General features: G+C 35.4%; 2 protein-coding genes and 1 long non-coding RNA gene across 4 annotated transcripts in view; 1 reads left to right on the top strand and 2 right to left on the bottom strand.

Moving 5' to 3' along the window:
* The window catches only part of LOC140443947 (uncharacterized), a 46,105-nt gene that overhangs the window by 10,464 nt on the left and 15,804 nt on the right, over positions 1–19,837 (bottom strand). The gene's annotated exons all lie outside the window — the stretch shown is intronic.
* On the top strand, positions 1,213–18,216 carry LOC140443922 (uncharacterized). Its single transcript, XR_011951280.1, has 5 exons — positions 1,213–1,472; positions 1,679–1,774; positions 2,057–2,154; positions 11,952–12,144; positions 17,268–18,216. It is a non-coding gene; the product is annotated as an uncharacterized lncRNA (long non-coding RNA).
* On the bottom strand, positions 10,755–11,582 carry LOC140442277 (uncharacterized). The gene is made up of 8 exons (XM_072533354.1): positions 11,530–11,582; positions 11,402–11,467; positions 11,280–11,345; positions 11,186–11,224; positions 11,106–11,132; positions 10,984–11,049; positions 10,890–10,928; positions 10,755–10,836 (listed from the first exon to the last, which is right to left on the bottom strand). Exons 1-8 carry the CDS (start codon positions 11,580–11,582, stop codon positions 10,755–10,757), a joined length of 438 nt encoding a protein of 145 aa, XP_072389455.1.

Raw genomic sequence — 19,837 nt, 5'->3', positions numbered from 1 at the left:
TCATATATAGAAGTGTTGAGAAAGCTATCAAAGCGTTATTAAAAAAATTTGGCTAATTACCAGTATATAAATATCTCAACACCCACCATTTTCAAATGAAATTATGCCACAATTTATTGAAAGTACTATTTTCGCTAGTTTAAATAGACACACAGAAGACCAAGAGCCTTTGGAAAATCATCGCATGCATTTCAGCTGCAGCTCGTGGCCTAAACAAGTGGTGAAGATGAGGAAAGCTTGCCGGAGCCAAAAGGAGTTTTGGTACCTACTTCGCGCCCAAATCTCATTAAAAACTCGTTAAAAAAATGTATAGAGTTTAGGGCCCTAATAACTTGAAAACGGTTTTTTAGGGCACTTATACTAGATACAATTCGTTCTGCTTGTCTGGGGTATTTTAGTTCTGAACCTTGACATTTCATTGAGGGTTTTTTGGCGATTAAAACACTACGCCTGCTAAAACGAGTTTCGATTCAGCCGCCCACTCTAAGTCAGATGCTGATTGCAGCCGACCATTCTGGATCAGACGCAGATGTTTAAAATACTGGTTGGTCGACCATGTAAAAGAACATCCCTTTTATCTTCATTTTACCAATATAGTCTTCTGCAGGTCATCATGCAGGGTAGATGCGATGGCAAAAAGGGAATAGGTAGAAAGAGGAAATCATGGCTGCGAAATATTCGAGACTGGACAAACATGAGTAGAAAGGTATGCGTTTCACCCCACTTTGACCTTTGACCCCTGACGTCTCAAGCACCGTCCGCTCACTGGTTACGTCCCGCGATGACGTCATGAACGCTAGCCCGCGCCCCGTCATGACGCTCAGCCTACTAGGCCAATCGGTCATTTGGTAGGTGTCAATAGGTATAAAAAAAAGTATTTATCAAAGGTGTAACGGTCATTTGTCATGGTTAGAACGGGATATACGAAGCAATGTGTCGATATAAAGTGTAAATACAAACCGCAGAGAATAACGCAAAAGCGAATAGTAATGTCAAGGTTGTCGATATGGGTATTGCAAACATATATTTTTATTTAAACTTGTGTGTTAAAGAAATCCGCAAACTCAAAGTGCGATAAAGAAACTATTTTTAATCGAGTATTTATAATATGAAAAATTACGAATGTATTTACAAATTAGCAAAGATTTCAGATATCACCGATGCAGAAAGCCGCAAAATATTATTTTTATTAAAATGCAAATAGCAGAAACACATGAGAAATTGATAAAGTTGTAAGCAGGTTGCGATATCGCCAAAACCGCAAACTGTTATCTAGGTGTAGAACAACAGCGAAGACTTCATCGTTTCATTTTAAATAATATTTTTCAAAGAAATGTGCGTGTTATGGATTATAGTGTAAAAAATCAGAAAAATGTGGCAAAATGTAAAAATTTTGTGAAAAAATATGTAAATATACATTTATATGCCTGTAAGGACCTACCAAGAACAAGGATTAACAGAAGAAAACAGAGGTAAGTAATAAGAACTATTATTATTATTATTCAATGACTGGTGTCTAAAACGATTCAAAAACGTAAGGAAGGTAAAAGCGCTAGCATGTATTTTGTAAAAAATGTAGATTTAATACACATGTACAAAATGGCGGTTGTACCGGCCAAATATTTCAAAATGTGGTAAAATAATTAAGAGATTAAAACAGTTTTACTTTTGCTTACAGAGTATACCAAAGGGATAAAAAGCCCATAAAGTTCTAAATTGTCAAAAACTAAGGCGTAAAGACCGACAGGAATAGACGAAGTATACAGATACTAAGGTAAGATATTGTTATTCTGCATTAAACATGCCTATTTTTTAACAAATACCATAAATGTGCCTGGTTTTTAACAAGCACGTAAATAAAATGTCTACGAAGGTTTTTTTTTGCAAAATGTCCAATATGCAGATGTCCCAAATGTCTAATGAGCATGCGCAACAAAGTCACGCTATTTGTTTAATAAAAAACGTTTTTAAATGTAAAAGAAAGAATACACGAGTACCTAGAAAAAATATTACACAGTACAAGCATTGTACAAATTATGTAAACTTATAATTTTAGATGAGAAGCCGAACATGAAGCATCAGTGCCCACCGTAATTAATATTTGGAAATCAACAACAACAACAATTGACAACGTTAGACGCTGAATAACTAAGGGTAAGCAAATGATTGTAAATTTTTGCTTTAAAGAAAAGAATATAAAAATATGTAAAATTTGATTGTTGTAAGTATCAGAAGTCATAAGTTTGTGCAATATGCGGACAAAATAATAAATTTATCGTTTTCACCGGTTAGATAACAATTTCCTGTTGTTTGTTTGGGAATTGTCGATCTTCTAATAGTATCAATTTATTTTACATAATAATTAAAAGAAATACCAAATGTTTAGTAATTGTTTTTACATTAAGAATAAAGAGATTATAAATAATAGATAAATAACAAAAATTATTATACAGGGCGGATAAAATGAAGATTTTACATATAGGTTTAACCAAAATGTTCTTGTACAGGGTGTTTATAAAACTTAAGTAAATATAATAGCCCTAAGTAATGTTACATCTCTTTCCAAGGCCTACCCAGGAGGCAATACGTCAACATTATATGACATATTCGTGGATATATCAAAGAATATTGAAGTATTGGAGATGCTTACGGCCTCGTTAAGATTCCCCGCCATATGTCTCAATATACAGAGCATAGAAAGACATAAGACAGGCCTACGGTATTTGGGCCCATCCATGCTTTGCTTATGTAGAAATCACATATAAGTAGTGTAAGGCCCAGTAAATATCTTTTAGTGATCTGTGCAGAGTATCTTTTGGGTATCAGGCAGCTAACAAACACATAGCTCCGGAGTTAACCAGACAGGTTCATTAAGTAGCCAGTGACTCATAACAGATATCTTTTGGTGATTTATCTGAGCATCTTTTAAGATTTTTTATTATACAGAGGTATGGTCAGGGCTAGTTCAAGGTAAGGCTCAGTAAATATCTTTTAGTGATCTGTGCAGAGTATCTTTTGGGTATCAGGCAGCTAACAAACACATAGCTCCGGAGTTAACCAGACAGGTTCATTAAGTAGCCAGTGACTCATAACAGATATCTTTTGGTGATTTATCTGAGCATATTTTAAGATTTTTTATTATACAGAGGTGTGGTCAGACCTTAGTTCAACGGCTACTACTTTGGGGTAGTCTACCACTGACTAAATAGTACTGACTCTTGGGAAGGTTATCAGGGATTAAAGCTAAAAGGTTTTTACACTTAAATATGTAGATATTCTTCGTAAACAAAGCATGGATGTTGTCAAAATATAACCTATGCAAAAAAGTACAGTAGCTCTTAAATATTTTTTAAAAATGGTAGATAGCATTTTTAACATTGAAAATAAGATAACATTCTGAAATTTTGAATATTGTTGATGTTTTTTAAATTGAATGATAATTTTCAAAACAAATCATTTTACATAAAAAAAAAAGTAATTAACGAGGCATTTTTAAGATTTGAATGTCGAATTTAGTGTCTTTAAGTTGTATGTAAGCATTGGAACTGGCTACATTTTCAATTTGTTCTAACATTTTTGCCATATTGACATCTGTACTAGTTGTTGTCGAAATAGGATGATTGAAATTGTCATTTAAAGCCACAATACGGATTCTGTCACCCTTTTTGTAACCAATTTGTTTTTTTATATCGTTAAGAGCAGAGTCTAATTTCTTTTTCAAAGAGTCTTGATTAAGACCACCACCTACATAGTTTTCACAGCATAGTTGGAAAGTGCACTGATGAGCATTGAATTTTTTAATTTCTCGTTGATTTATAATATTTACAGACCACATTTTGATACGTGTGTACTCTACGAGTGTTCAACTGTGAATGAGGAGATTTTGGCATGTGACACACTATTAACATCAATCTAAGAGGCCTTGTAGCCTAGAGGCAATGTATCCATACACTCATCATTATGTACAATTTTTCGTTTTTTGTAGTCCATCTTGAATGTCTTCGATACCCTTTTTTTCGTCACTATGTCTTTAGTGTGGACATCGCGGCATATTTGGTCATATGTGAGCTTGATTTGTTTGGTGGGATCGTGTATGATATCATTCATCGCTGAGGTATTGAGTACTAGGCTGTTCTCGTAGTTTAAAGTAAAGCCTTTGATTTTAGTCACCTCTTTGCCCTCGACTGTTTTGTAGTAATAACTTTTTGGTCCAGTAGCCTGCCATTCTACAATATAATCATCTGACCCAAGCTCATCGCTCCAATCGCCCAACATTTCACCTGTTTCGACAGTGTTTAGGCCATCATCAATATAAACAACGGAGTCTGTGTCGAAATAAGCTACAGCCTCTCCTAACCTATCAATCATATCGTACAGTCTCAGACGAGCGTTACTTGTCGTAAATAAAGCCACAAAAATATTTGTAGATGTGGGGTCTTCTACAAATACGTCCTTGTAATCATATGAGACTTGGGCTATATGATCGTTAACAAATATCACATTAGTTATGTTAATCTTATCATCCATCAAGAGCTCATACCATCTTTTGAGATCCACAACATACTCTGTCTGTTTCATATTCATTCTTTGCCCAAACTTGCCCCATAGACTATTCAAGCATAGTTTAGCGACTGCTCGTTTACCAAGATTTGGAGATATCTTCTCCAAGTCTAAGTCTATGCCCATTTGTTCTTTTACAACCCGAGCGTATTCTTCGTTTGAGGCATATGTATGTGGACTAGTTTCTAATTTTATTTTCATAAAATCTTTGACATAGCCCTTAAATAAATCCGTCGAAGTTTGTTCAAAATTCCACACCTCGTACACTTTCAACATTTTATACCCCTTTTCTAGGGCTTTATTGATCTCTAGAGTCGTCCACGTACCTTTTAATGCGCGTTCTGAGTCATCATGATCACAATGTTCGCAATCTTCCAAGGCGCATTGATTACACAACGGAAACATTAATTTGTCAGTTTTGACAGGTAGGACTGGGTGATATAAGTTGGTAGGTGGTAGTATTTGACAATGTACTAGGCCAAACCACGAGGGGTTGTATGATTCAGGTGCATGTATTTTAACAGGGTGGCCAATGGGGTAGCGGTCATAATACTGTACAGTAGGGTAAAGCGATACAATATCTATATATCTAAGCTTTTTACCAGTCACATTTAGTTTTATGGCGTTTGTTCGTCCTCCAAAGAATGCTTCACGAGGCTTTAAGGGTTCAACAATTTGAGGGCTCGGTGCATTTTTACATTCTTTTGATTTTAACCATTCACATTCCCACATTTCTACTAGTTTGTAACCAGCTTCTTTTATTTGTGCGGCTCTCCTCAGTGTTCGTTCGTACAAGTCGCTCATTGCCTCATTGTTGACATGATTAATAGTGTTGGGTGCAAAACACTCGGGGTGGCCATGCCAGAAACAACCGTGGTACTGGTACACAGTATTTGTACAGGCATCATAGCCATCCACTTTTGCACCACAGATCGTAATTTCGCCTCCATTAAGAGCATGTTGTACGTCTGGAAACTGACTGAGCCACTTTATGGATGCTTCACTGTATGTATCCTTAAGATCCTGTTTTACAACCCCAATAGTATTTGGTTGCAGATATTTGGCCCTATATATAGCCATACAAACACTAGCAATGGTCAGATATTGAAACGGGTCTATGTTAGCGATCCCCAAAAATTCTTTACGAAATTCCAAACAACCTCTTCGTAGAATATCTACATCTGAATCGCAGTAGGTATGTAGCTCCCTCTGAAAATCAAACTCATCGTTTTTATGGTCCTCATACCATTCGAGGAAAGCTGTACGTTGCTTCTCTTTCATGGTATTGGGACCATAATATTTAGGGTTTGGTAAAGCCCCAACATAGTGCTGGTTCTCAGGCACATTAAAAAAGTGAGGAAAATACCCCTTCTTCAACTCTGTCAATCCAAACGTTTTGGGGAATTCTGCCAGAGGACCGCTCACGAAATTCGAACTATCAATTATTTTTAATTTAATAGCAGGTACTTCTAGCAGCATCAGTTTTGACCCGTTGTAGATGGTGTACGGTTTTATCGTGTTTTCTACACAGTATTTCAAAATAAAATACGAGTCGTAACTTTTCCCGTTATGGGCAATTGCTGTATAACCCCTGTGTTTCTCAGAAATTAACCATTTACAGAACTCATCATTGTCTTTGAAAACAAATTTATTACCATTAAAATCGTGGGCTATCACCAAGTTCGGTATGTGTATACCTGTGTCTTGCATTGCTTCGTAATCGAAAAATAAATATTTTTCTGTATATGTGCAACGGTTTATGGGTGTGTTAGAGAGGCCGTTGCATTGACATGGATATTTACATGTAACAGTTGTTTTATAATGCTTCCGACAACCCATATTTTCTTCATTACTACGATTATTACATACACACGGTACTTCGCAAATTCCTCCTTTGGCGGGCTTTTTCATCATATAGCAATGATGCGTAGCTATCTCTACGAATGTGTTACAATTCCTGCACATCGAGTAGCCGCACACATGCTCGTTGGCTCTTTTACATACTTTATTGCACTTTTCACATTTAAATACTTCTTTGCACATTGCTTCGTGATTATGCAGGCATTCAATATTAAAGCAGAAGCGGTTACATAATTCGCAAAGGATCTTTGTGTGCGTCGACAAGTCGTGTTCTGGCTGCTTGCAGATTGTACACAGAGGTGCTTTCTTGCACTTGTGCTTATTTGAGCCCTGATAAGGTGTATCGCACTTTGTACAGTAAAAATTGGTGCCATACAACCCTTTCAAACTGTTGATTACATCGAAGTGATTACCGTTTTTATATAGATAAATTTTGTTTGTTTTTTCGGGACCCTCGTATATGATTGTGTTGAAATTTTCAGCGCAGATGATCTTAATTTGCACATTCAACAGTTCTTCGGCCTTCTTAAAATCATCCAAAGTAAAGCCGTCGACATAGCAACCACCCAATAGACCACAAAGTTTTTCCGCCAAAACAGTCTGTAATGTTCGGCCATCACGTATGCTCTGAGTATCCCTTTTGATCAATTTGTGACCCAAAATCTCGTTTGTGATGTATGTAAGAGCCGTTACGATTGCTCTAGCCCCACAAAGATTATCATTATTAACAATCCGTGTAATGCTCTTTTTGGTTCGACGATCCTCTGACAAATTTATCATTCTACGACGACCGCTACCCCTAGGCATATTGAAAATTTGAATATTGAATTTCGTGTCACCCAAAAGAACAGTATCGTTAGATGTTAATATGTTTTCAACTTGTTGTAATAAATTATCCATATTGTCTTCTGTGGTCACTTTTGTCGATATAGGGTGATTGAACTTGTCATTTAAAGCCACAATACGGATTCTGTCACCCTTTTTGTAGCCACCCTGTTTCTTTGCATCATTCAGCGCATCCTCCAACAGAGCTTTCAAGTTCTCTTCGCCGCGGCTAGGAGAACCCCCTGTATGCTGCTCGCAAGAGAGCTGAAAACTATGTAGGTACGCACAAAATGTAGTTATGAATCTACGCGCTAAAACCTTCAATGACCAATTTTGAACCATTTCGAAAATTATCAAAATTAGAAATTTCAAAATCAAAAAACTTTACAATTTTTCAAAAAAAACTAAAAATTCAAAATGTAATATCTATTTTTCAAAAAAAAAAATGCACACTTACTGTAAAGGCTGATAAGAGCAAAAGCTGATAAGAGAGAGAGCACGTCTTAACGCCAGGGCTGACTGATAAGAAATGAGAGTAAATCATCTTTTGCGGGCCTTTTATACGTTTTCACCCTAGGTCACGTGACACTCTATGATAAGGAAAAGGGTAATACTGTTTGAGAAAAACAGGGGTGTTTATTTTCAATTTTACATAAAAACAGCTGTATAAAGTATTTAAAACATATCAGTTAGTCTTTTTACGAAATCCCGGTTGTAAATTATCTATATTTTCGAGTTGCGGCTAGCTATTATCATATTGTGATAAAGCAATTAAAACCGAGTTTATTCAAAATAATAAAAGTATGTACATTTATAATTAATTATTAGAACAAAACAAAATCTATTTTGCCAAAAACAACGATCATTTTTTCAGAAAATGATATTAAAATTTAGGGCGTTGTCCCGCTTCGGGAGAACTCGTAGCACTTCGGCTAGAAAATCTTTGCAAAATTAACAAGATCTTACCTGTCGACGAGAATTACGTCATCGCTACTTTTAGGCAAAGATAGTGCCGTGTGCAAAACATACTTGTTGTTTTTTATCAAGGTATTATGTCAAACGGTTAAGATAGGTGATGTCATTGATATTTTTAGGTAATGACGCGGGCGCGGCGTTTTGGTTATGTAGAAAATAAAAAGGCATGCTAAATTCCATATTATTTTATTTGTTAAATTAATACATATTACATGATATTCTTGAAGGAAGGCATCGGTTAGTGGGATGATGACTTCTGAAGTATTCCGTTTTCTTAGTAGCCACTAGATGGAGACAATTAATGAATAAGCTCTAGATAACGCAATTCACTTATTATTTCTTCTGCTTCTTTTCCTTGTAGAGCATCGCTTTTCGAAAGAATTTTGAGGCCTTCTACAAGTATATTTGGATCGTTATTTTCGTTATAGAGGGTCCATATTTTTTCCACTTCGTCAAGTAACTGTTTGTCGACAGCACTCAGATCCTCAATACGAATTTTATTTTCCTGCTGTATGTCTGGTGTATCTTGAACATTGTTGTGTCTTTTAGACTTTTGATGTACTGACATTGACGCATCGTGGTCATGTATTTCGACCTTTCTTGTAATATCATTTACGGTCTGTGGTCTTCTTTTACACAGGTGTTCCGATGCAGCGTGGTCACGTGATTCGTCATTTCTTACGTTAGAATGTAAAGTCTGTGGTTTTTTTCTTTTAGCTGGATACATGGGCTTAATAATTTTTTCGTATTTAACGGTGTGAGATTGGTGACGTAGCCTGCCTCGTCCGTCCTTGTGGGCACCTGATATATCTAGCAGAGATTTGTAGATTTTTTGATCGGCTAGTGTGTATTGTAGAGGGTTTTTGGAAAAAAGCAATTCGTATAAACCAGGTGTAGCTTTAAAAATGTGTGAATCCATTTGAATGTTATCTTTATCAAAATCAATGGGATGAGTTCCAAACTTCCAGTCACCGGTAGACCAATTAAATCTCGGACCGTATACTTGGTCGATGTTCCCCACATCTTGGATATATTTTTTAAGATAAGGGTAGGTATCATTACCCTTCACGGCTTGAGTACGTCGAACTTCCTCGGAAGTGAGGTGTTTTGTTTGAATATTTTGTGCTTCGTCTTCTTCGAGATCTGGTGCTTTATTAGTGTTGGTTTCATTTGTGTAGTTGAGTATTTCATTAAGAGGTGTAGTTACTGGTTTTAACGTCGATTCTAGTAGCTCTTTTTGATCAATTTGCATCCTTTTGAGATCGTTATACTTTGCCCTCACAATTGCGGCGAGTCTTTTTACTTGAACTGCTCTGTTTGACGACATCTTAACAAATGATGTCATAGTTTTCATCTCCTGTATTTATACCCTCTGCTACCCTCTGGTACCCTCTGCTACCCTCTGCTACCCTCTGTTACCCTCTGCTACCCTCTGGTACGCTCTGCTACCCTCTGGTACGCTCTGTTACCCTCTGTTACCCTCTGCTACCCTCTGGTACGCTCTGTTACCCTCTGGTACGCTCTGTTACCCTCTGTTACCCTCTGCTACCCTCTGCTACCCTCTGGTACGCTCTGTTACCCTCTGCTACCCTCTGGTACGCTCTGCTACCCTCTGGTACGCTCTGTTACCCTCTGTTACCCTCTGCTACCCTCTGCTACCCTCTGGTACGCTCTGTTACCCTCTGGTACGCTCTGTTACCCTCTGTTACCCTCTGCTACCCTCTGCTACCCTCTGGTACGCTCTGTTACCCTCTGTTACCCTCTGCTACCCTCTGTTACCCTCTTCTACCCTCTGCTTGCATGTCGCTGACGGCGTCTGAACTGTTAGCGTGCCACTGATGGCGCCTGCTATGTTCTGCAAACCTCTGTTACACTCTGTGTGTCTCTGTGTAAATCTGCATCCATCTGCTAGTATATAGACATTGGCCTATTAACACTTTATTTGATTCTCTTTTATGATTTTTCTTTTAAACAATACCATTCTTATCTGATATCCTTTACAAAATGACTGCGGTTTCTTGTTTGTTTCTACATAAAGATATAAATTTCGAATTTCGACCTGAAAATGTAACAGTCTTTGATATTCTTTTATCTTTATTGGTTGCTTGAACATGGCTGAGTGCGAGTTTCTTGTTCAAATTAACATTTTATCTGAAAATTTTCAATTCGTTACCATAAATCTGATTCAATTCACACAAGATCTTGACTTTGTGTTGATTACGTTCGCAATAAATAATTTCGTCTACAGTGGTGAGATATGGCTAGGTAATAATTATGGTGAGGGCGACTTGCTTCAATTGCAGTTTTCTATAGATGGACAGATATTTTACATCGAGAACTTGTATGTGAACGAGGGTGAAACGATGGAAGTATTCGTAGAAGATGGTTATTTTACCTTTGGCACTGTGTACATTGTTTTCACACCTACTATCAGTAATGCTATAATGATTCTCTAATGATTTAATGGTTCTATTATATATGTAGTTTTTACTGTAAAAGTGTAAAATAATAAACACATGAAATTTTTAAAATTTTTATTTAAATGTCTTTTTTTTTTTGGGGGGTGGTGGCGTTGTTGTTTGATCCTCCTCTTCGCTACTGTCCTTACCATCAAGCCTGAAACAAAAGCCACATTATATTATACATATTGCAACACGTTTAATACTTACTCATACAAAGACTCCTCACCTAAAATATCCAGGATGGTTCTGTAAATCAATAAAACAATAATTCTATATGTAATAAAATGTGGTATATACATACTCTTCAGCAGCTGCCTCCCCCTGCTCCTCGCCCTCCTTTAAAGTACCGTCTATTAATTTATCTATTCTGTAAACATAAATGTCTGTTAGTATAAATATCAGTATTCATTAAAATTTACTTACTCTTCGTTACATTCTAAACCATCAAGCCTGAAACAAAAGCCGCATTATATTATACATATTGCAACACGTTTAATACTTACTCATACAAAGGCTCCTCTCCAAAAATATCCAGGATGGCTCTGTAAATCAATAAAACAATAATTCTATATGTAATAAAATGTGGTATATACATACTCTTCAGCAGCTGCCTCCCCCTGCTTCTCGCCCTCCTTTAAAGTACCGTCTATTAATTTATCTATTCTGTAAACATAAATGTCTGTTAGTATAAATATCAGTATTCATTAAAATTTACTTACTCTTCGTTTTCTTTAGGTCTTCCGCCACAATGAGGCTGTACCAGAACCCCATTTTTTGTGTAATAACTATAAAATAATAAATAATAAACAATAATAACTAATAAAATAGAATTTATATAGTAACTTACTCTAGTGTCTCTTGACAAAAACAAAATAAACATTTGCATTTATAGCAGAACATTTTGTATGGTTGTGTAACAGCTTGGTAGGCCTTATATACATTGGAGTAAACCACTAATATTTTTGTTATTGTGTATTTTACGAAAAACAATCTTGGTTTTGTATCGTCCTAACCAGGCATTTGTTTGCTGCATTTTCCTATTATATGCAGATAAATCAATACTTTGATAAATAAGTGGTTAAGGTGTTACAAAAATCTTTTAAACAATTTTTCAAAGTGCGGGAACGTTTTCGTTATCGTTATTGTCCTTGCATTTGTTTGTTGCACTTTTCCGTATTATCTGCGGTGTGTATCAATACTTTGATAAATAATTGGTTAAGTCGTTATAAAACTGTTTCAGTTATCACTATTGTTTTTCCGCTTTGGTAGGTTTAATCAATGCAGAAGCTTGCATAACCCGATCAACAACAGATTCTGTGGTTAGATATACGTTTTTAGAAAAACAAGTCTTAAGACCAAGCCTTGATACTACCCCACCATATACATACTATAAAAAGCCTGCTCGAGAGCATTGAGTACTATTTAGTGTCTACAACCTGAAGCACCAACACGATACCTCCAGGTATGTATATTCTAAGCAAAATAATATTTCTTTTTTTTTATTTTGTACATGACTTTTTATACGCGACTATGTCTACTTATAAATATTACTTAACCTCTTTACTGTTTACTAATAATTTAAAGGAGTCGGTTGTTTTATTTGTATACCTTTCATAGCTATTGCTAGACCCTTGCTGTACATTTTCACAAGCAAGTGGCTGGTCAGTAAAATACTCTAGATAGGAAACTGTGTTTGATATCATTTGGCTATGCGGTTTGTTTGTTAGTCTACTTGCCCTGTGTTCTGGTTTCATCACCCTCTTAGCACATGAATTATACTTATATCTACTTATTTTATCAGGAAATTCTGTACTAAAGTTGTTTTCTTTAACAGACATATCACAATACCTTATTAAACTAAGGGTTATTGTAAGGGATAACTTTTGGATCGTCTGAGGTATCAAAATATCGATGGAAAATCTTGCTTTGTGTTATAGGATTAACACGTTGTTTGTCAGATCGGATGATGTTCTGTGAGACAGTTACCTTTTTTTTTTGTAGTTATCCAGGCATTTTATATAGTCCTTTATGTAACTTAAATATACGTCATGTAGTCCATAGTTGTAAATGTTGAGATCTGTGTGGAAAAGCCTAACGAAAAGGTTGTGTCATGTGTAAGGAATTATGTCCTCGACCGTCCATACAAATTATTAACATCCAAATACATCATTTACCGGTTTTCGTTGAAGCATAATTGTTTATATACTTACGGCGGATCTTGTGATCTTGCTCATCAGTATTAGACTTTTAGATATATCCACTTATTTTTAATCATTATATAAGGAAATTTTTATGGCCATATGTTGGTTATTATTTGCCTGAGCGACACTGTATATTCCTCGAACGCCGTTTACCTCTGTAATCCTTGACGGATAGTTTGTATTACGTTTTTCGTTTTTTCTATACGACTAAATTATATAGATGTATCATAAAATAATAATAATATAAAATTATGTAGTAACTTAATCAGGCTCTTTTCTGTGGTTCTCCTGATTTGTTGTAATACTCTATGGTATTACCTGTACGAACCCGTATAAAACATCTCGAGGATTCATCGGTCAAGTTGTCATTAGATGTTGAATCTCCATATTTTACATACCCTAGGGTATAGCGTTTAAATATCTACGTATATTATTTTTAGCTGTTCAGCCTGAAGAATCGCAACGGCACCTTCCGTATTCTGGAGGCTTCAGACGTTGTTGTTGTTTCTGATAGCGGAAACCTCAGTACTCAATATATATATATATATATATATATATTACAGTTTTGCTTTAGATATATTCGGACCATACTTGGCTTTAGAAACTGCTAATACTTGTTTTTTTAATTAGACCCTATCAATACTTCCAAACGGTGCTTCATGGTGGGGTGTATTACCTTCTGTGTCACAGCTAAGTACTTTATTGCTGAACTGTTTACATACAAGTACATATTATACTGAATAGCTTTGTTTAACATTATTAAATACCTCCGTAAAACATATTTGTCGCTTATAGGAGGGCTTTTCGCTGGTTTCTTTACTTCCTCCTGTGAATATGAACTAACTATATTTAACCTATTTTTGTACGAGTTGCTGTAGTGCCGTTTTAAATGGCACGGTTGGTTGGTGCGAATACCTTTGTTCTGTTCCTTTAAAAATGTTCTTTTTCCTTCTTTTCTGTCGTTTAATCAAAATATTCGAAACTATAAAACGTGGTGTTTTCGTTGATCCAGTAAGACGTTCAGAAGCCCTGTCACAAGCGCCTGTAGACGTTATGTCAACTAATTACTTTTTACAAAACGCACCTCGTTTCGCAACGAGTTGCGAAACATAAGAAAAGTGCCTGCTGAAGTTCGAGTCCAGTGGTTACTTTGGTCGATATCGGATGATTGAACTTGTCATTGTGGGCAATTATTCGAATTTTATCGCCCTTTTTGTAACCGCTTTGCTTCTTTGCATCAGCCATAGCATCCTCCAACAGAGCTTTCAAGTTCTCTTCGCCGCGGCTAGGAGAACCCCCTGTCGCAGAGAGTCGAAAACTATGTAGGTATGTGTGATTTTTTTACTTTCAGCTGTACCGTGACCATGCAATATCGTCGACCTTAAATACTGGCTTTAATTTTATGTTAATTGTTTTTAATCCTATATTTAACCTATTTTTGTACGAGATGTTGCAGTGTCGGTTTAACTGGCACGGGCGGTTGGTGGGAATACCTGTTTTTCTGTCTCCTTTACCAATGCTCCTTTGTTTCCACCTTCCTGACGATTGTAGATTTTTTCAGTAATCATTGAAGTTAGGACCTCTTATGTTTTTCCTGTGGTTCTTAGCGTTGTCTAAAACGTTATCTGTAGCCAAAAAGCGTTTTTCGCAAATATGGCACAAAGTTGCTCCATTTGTGTTGGGCTTTTCAGAACCGATATAGCTGGCTATATATATATTGAACAATATTTGCTTCGTAAATACTTCTTTGTTACTTTACTATTTTCTGTTCGTTTACTTCGTGTTGCATGAAGTGTGAAATGAAGAGGGTTATCACCATTTGTTTTACCTACTTCGTGTAGAATGGTATTACTTTCTATAGGTAGTGTTATGCTTATACTCTTTCTAATATGTAGCCCTGTTTTCATGTTTATAACTATTTTTGTGGCGGGTATTCTTTAAATATCATTGTACGAAATATTTGACCTTTAGCGATGTCTTTTGTTTTAGCGTCTATACAGAAATTGTACACTTATTTTGCTGGATATTTGTTACCCTATTTTACCTATTTTTTTTTTTTGTACGAGATGTTGCAGTGTCGGTTTAACTGGCACGGGTGGTTGGTGGGAATACCTGTTTTCCTGTCTCCTTTACCATTGCTCCTTTCTCCTTATCATACTGTCGTGTTGTTTTTTGATGTTATTTATAAGGTTTTAAGGATGTAGTATATCTAATAGTTTTTTGTAGTTGCATATTCATATCCATTCATCACCATTTCAAGTGATGCTTTCAAGGTTTTGTTAGAGTTGAATTTAGAAGAAGAACTCGCTGTTTGGCCACCATTACTCTAGATTTCCATAGTCTGCCGGAGAAGGTACGCCTTTTACCTTTTTACGCCTTGGTCAGCTTTTTCTCTGTCTTTGCGGTGGCTTTTGTTTCAGGCTTGATGGTTTAGACTGTAACGAAGAGTAAGTAAATTTTAATGAATACTGATATTTATACTATCAGACATTTATGTTTACAGAATAGATAAATTAATAGACGGTACTTTAAAGGAGGGCGAGGAGCATCTGAGTCGCAATAGACATGTAGATCCCTCTGAAAATTAAATTCGTCGTTTTTATGGTCCTCATACCATTCGAGGAAAGCTGTTCGTTGTTTCTCTTTCATAGTGTTGGGGCCATAGTATTTAGGGTAGGTTAAACCCCCAACATAGTGTTGGTTCTCAGGCACATTGAAATAATGTGGGAAGTAACCCTTTTTTGTCCTCTGGCAGACCAAAAGTTGTAGGATAAGCTGCTAAGGGTCCGGGATATAATTCAAAATATCGAGAAACAGGCCATTACCAACAAATAGGGGGATTAATCTTATTCATGTAATTTTTAAATCTAAGAATGTTTTTAGTTTTCTCAGGCATTTTAATGGCTGTTTCATTAATTTTTATGCAATCCTTGGTGTGGGCTTCAAGCTGGGTAGATGATGAAAATGGTTGTAGGCATCTATCGCGTATATGATTTGATCGCCCTTTGCAGCATGCCTTATGAATATTTAATTTTTCATCAGTTCTAAAATAGTGAAGGCAAGCATTACAGAAATATTTTGTTTTCTTTTCTTTGCTAAGCTGCTTAGAAAGGAGACGGGATAAATTTTTTATCCAAACGTAAGGATATCTAATACAACCTTGTGCATAATCGTATTTATCTTGTATTAATAATAAGTTAATATGTTGATCCTTCTTTTCTTTTGTCAAATAAGTTGGGAGGGTCGTAAAATGTTTATCTTTTTTTTTAGGTAATATAAGTTTATTGAAATGTCATTCTGCTTTAGAGCCTACCTGTCGTATTCTTTTTTTTGTATCGCTGCTTAATCATTATTGAAAATGAATTTTAATACTTTATGTATCTTTGTTAAAACCAAGGCGTGTGTTAGCGTTTTATGTCCTGTTTTTAGAACCACTTACTTTACCCTATACTGAACGAGATGTTGTAGTGTCGGTTTATCTGGCACGGGTTGGATGGCGGGTATACCCATGATCCATTTCCTGGACCTGTTACCTTTTCCTTAACCCAACCTGGCGTATTCTTATAATAATTTTACTAATTTTTAAATTAGTTTCTCTCGACATCTCCTTGTATTCTATGCTTTGCAGTCTGCGTAGTAGGCATGAAGCCGCCCTCCTTCTTCTGCTCACCTTTTAGTTGGTTTGTTAATGTTTTTATCTACCTTTGAAGAGGGCTTTTTGTACCTTGTTGTTTTCAGGACCGTCTTTAGCTTAAGGGCTTGGTTGTATGATTTTTTTTGTATTGCCATCCTGCGTTGAGTTTTGCAAACTAGCCAAAGTGCTACGCGTTCTCCCTAAGTGGGACAAAGCCTTATATTTTAATATCTTTTTATGGAAAAACGATCGTGGTTGTTAGGGAAATAGATTTTGTTTTCTTTAAACAGTCCTGTAAAGCAGACAAACATATTTGGTATTTGTGAGAGGGTTTTCAACGGTTTTTTACTTTCAGCTGTGCCATTACTAAGTATAATCATCGAATTTTAAATTTGATTCTTATACCGGTTTTTTGTTAATTGTTTTTGATCCTATATTTAACCTATTTTGTACGAGATGTTGTAGTGTCGGTTTAACTGGCACGGGTGGTTGGTGGGAATACCTATTTACCTGTTCCTTAACCACTGCTCCTTTTTCCCGCCTTCCTGTCGTGTATATTTTTTTTCAGTAATATTTGACGGTTAGGGTCTATTATGTGTTTTCCTATATGACTAATGTGTGCAGCGTATAATAATAATAATAAAGAAATTATATAGTAAATCTATCGCCTCTTTCTTGGAATTCCTTTTTTGAGAAAATATTATTTTGTTTGGAATATACGTACTGAGTCTTGCTCACAAGACGCTTCAGTTTTAGGCATGGAAAGGTGTGAATCGCCTGCCACTAATGGTTTCCTTGTGCTGTGTTTGAAAATTTTAAAAGAGCATGACCTGTTACTGGACCCATTGGCGTTGTGGCTGAATTTTTAAACATACACACGGATGCATAGATCGTAAGTTTTTACCATTAAGTATATTTACTTTAGTTATTACTATTTATTTTGAACTCTTTATTAAATAACATGTCCCCTATAATTTTCTACTTTTCATAAATATTTATTGCATTCCGAATATGTGCATTGGGTTATTATGAACTATTTGTTTATATTACGCTTACGATACCACAGAACTTTTGCGGTCTTCTGCAACACTGATATTTAACCTAATCTTTACTAATTTGTAAATAACCGAATTAGATACTCGATTCAAAACATAATTCTTTACAACTAAAAACTGTTTTTGTTAAAAATAGTTTCTCTTTATCGTACTTTATGTTTGCGGCTTTTTATATTTAACACACATTTCTTTGAAAAATATTATTTAAAATGAAACGATGAAGTCTTCGCTGTTGTTCTACACCTAGATAACAGTTTGCGGTTTTGGCGATATCGCAACCTGCTTACAACTTTATCAATTTCTCATGTGTTTCTGCTATTTGCATTTTAATAAAAATAATATTTTGCGGCTTTCTGCATCGGTGATATCTGTAATCTTTGCTAATTTGTAAATACATTCGTAATTTTTCATATTATAAATACTCGATTAAAAATAGTTTCTTTATCGCACTTTGAGTTTGCGGATTTCTTTAACACACAAGTTTAAATAAAAATATATGTTTGCAATACCCATATCGACAACCTTGACATTACTATTCGCTTTTGCGTTATTCTCTGCGGTTTGTATTTACACTTTATATCGACACATTGCTTCGTATATCCCGTTCTAACCATGACAAATGGCCGTTACACCTTTGATAAATACTTTTTTTTTATACCTATTGACACCTACCAAATGACCGATTGGCCTAGTAGGCTGAGCGTCATGACGGGGCGCGGGCTAGCGTTCATGACGTCATCGCGGGACGTAACCAGTGAGCGGACGGTGCTTGAGACGTCAGGGGTCAAAGGTCAAAGTGGGGTGAAACGCATACCTTTCTACTAACATGACTGTAGACGAATTATTCCACGTTGCAAAAGACAGAGAAACTTTTACAAATGTCATCGCCAACCTCCGTTAATGGAGACGGCATAGGAAGAAGTCATTAATTGGATTCATGTCTGTCTAAAATTATTATTGTCCAAACGAAATCCACGAAAACACTTTATATTCGAAATCCGAAATAAACCACAGAGAAATGTATTAATAAAGTCCACTAAACAAATAAAATTAATACTGTGACTAAACTAAACTAATAAATACTACACTATACACTATACTATATAAAAAATATCTATATAATAGACTAAATTTCAAAATATTGTCGCTGAGAGAAATTTCCGAAAAATAGAAATACCAAATACACATCCAACAGTGGGTGAAGACGGATAATATATTTTTAGGCGGAACTGCACTCACCAGTTTTCTGAGCTATCACTAAGGATAGGCTGACGTCACGTTGCCATGGTAACCGTGAACGCTTATGCAGATGGATTTCGCATTGTCTTTTTGTCTTTTTTAATTTTTAGATTAATTAAAAGAGAATAAATAATTGATTTCAGAATTTAGATATAATAATGTTGTTTTCATTTTTTATTTATTTGTCTCAATTTAATTATATTTTTTGGTGAACCTCACCTTCACCTGGCCGGCCGCCGCTGATGCATTTAATCTAAATTGTCGTAAAAATCGGCGTATGCCATTTTATTAAAGAATTTAATACAAAATCAAAGAATTTAATACAAAGAAAATTAATGTATACAGTTCATCCCAAACCCTTCTTTCAGTGCGTCATAGTTGATCGAATTCTCTCTAACGCATTAAGCTAGAAGTGACAGAAAAAAACGTAAGTCTGTGATTATTATACATAGAACTTACAAAATTATGTATCGTTCACGGGTATTTGCATATTAAAGCGAATTCTACTTACGGATATATAATTGGTTGGAGTTTAGAATGCGCTAAATAGATATCCAATCAATGATGCGCATAAATATAATTTGACGCAGATGGTCTCAATAGTGACAGTACTATGACAACGTCAACTGATAAAATGATAATTGTCATTCCAGGTTAGTATTTTCAGACATTTTACAGTGAAAATTTAATTTTGTATTTATTGTCATAAAAATGTTTTAAATATGCCGAGATATACCGAGAAACAACAAAGCCTAATATTAAAATTATTAAATTATTTTCAATTAGAAGATATTCATATGTATTAAAACAGTTCTTTTTAGAACCACATTTTATTAAAATATAAGATATAATTGATGCCAGCCACATATCCCCTGTAGTCATTGATTTTAATGAATCAGGTTCTGAATCGGATTGTGGATTGTTTGAAATATAATATTCATTTTTGTTATTCATAAAAAAAGAAGGTAAACTTACATTCGGTATCTTGTTTTTTAACTAAACTCCATTAACACTATTTCATCTGCA

This window comes from Diabrotica undecimpunctata, chromosome 1, assembly GCF_040954645.1.
Source record: "Diabrotica undecimpunctata isolate CICGRU chromosome 1, icDiaUnde3, whole genome shotgun sequence".
NCBI classification, from domain to species: Eukaryota; Metazoa; Arthropoda; class Insecta; order Coleoptera; family Chrysomelidae; genus Diabrotica; species Diabrotica undecimpunctata.
The sequence above is the reverse complement of the archived record's forward strand: the minus strand, read 5'-3'. Positions and strand labels throughout refer to the sequence as shown.

What these genes read in the sequence shown, in the direction of transcription:
- LOC140442277 (XM_072533354.1), bottom strand. Translation starts at nt 11,582, where the DNA reads ATGTTCTGCTATAAATGCAAATGTTTATTTTGTTTTTGTCAAGAGACA. An exon ending in GGAGAGGAGCCTTTGTATGA is followed by an intron (nt 11,133 to 11,185) that starts GTAAGTATTAAA and finishes CTTTTGTTTCAG; the next exon opens with GCTTGATGGTTTAGAATGTA. An exon ending in GGTTTAGAATGTAACGAAGA is followed by an intron (nt 11,050 to 11,105) that starts GTAAGTAAATTT and finishes TTATGTTTACAG; the next exon opens with AATAGATAAATTAATAGACG.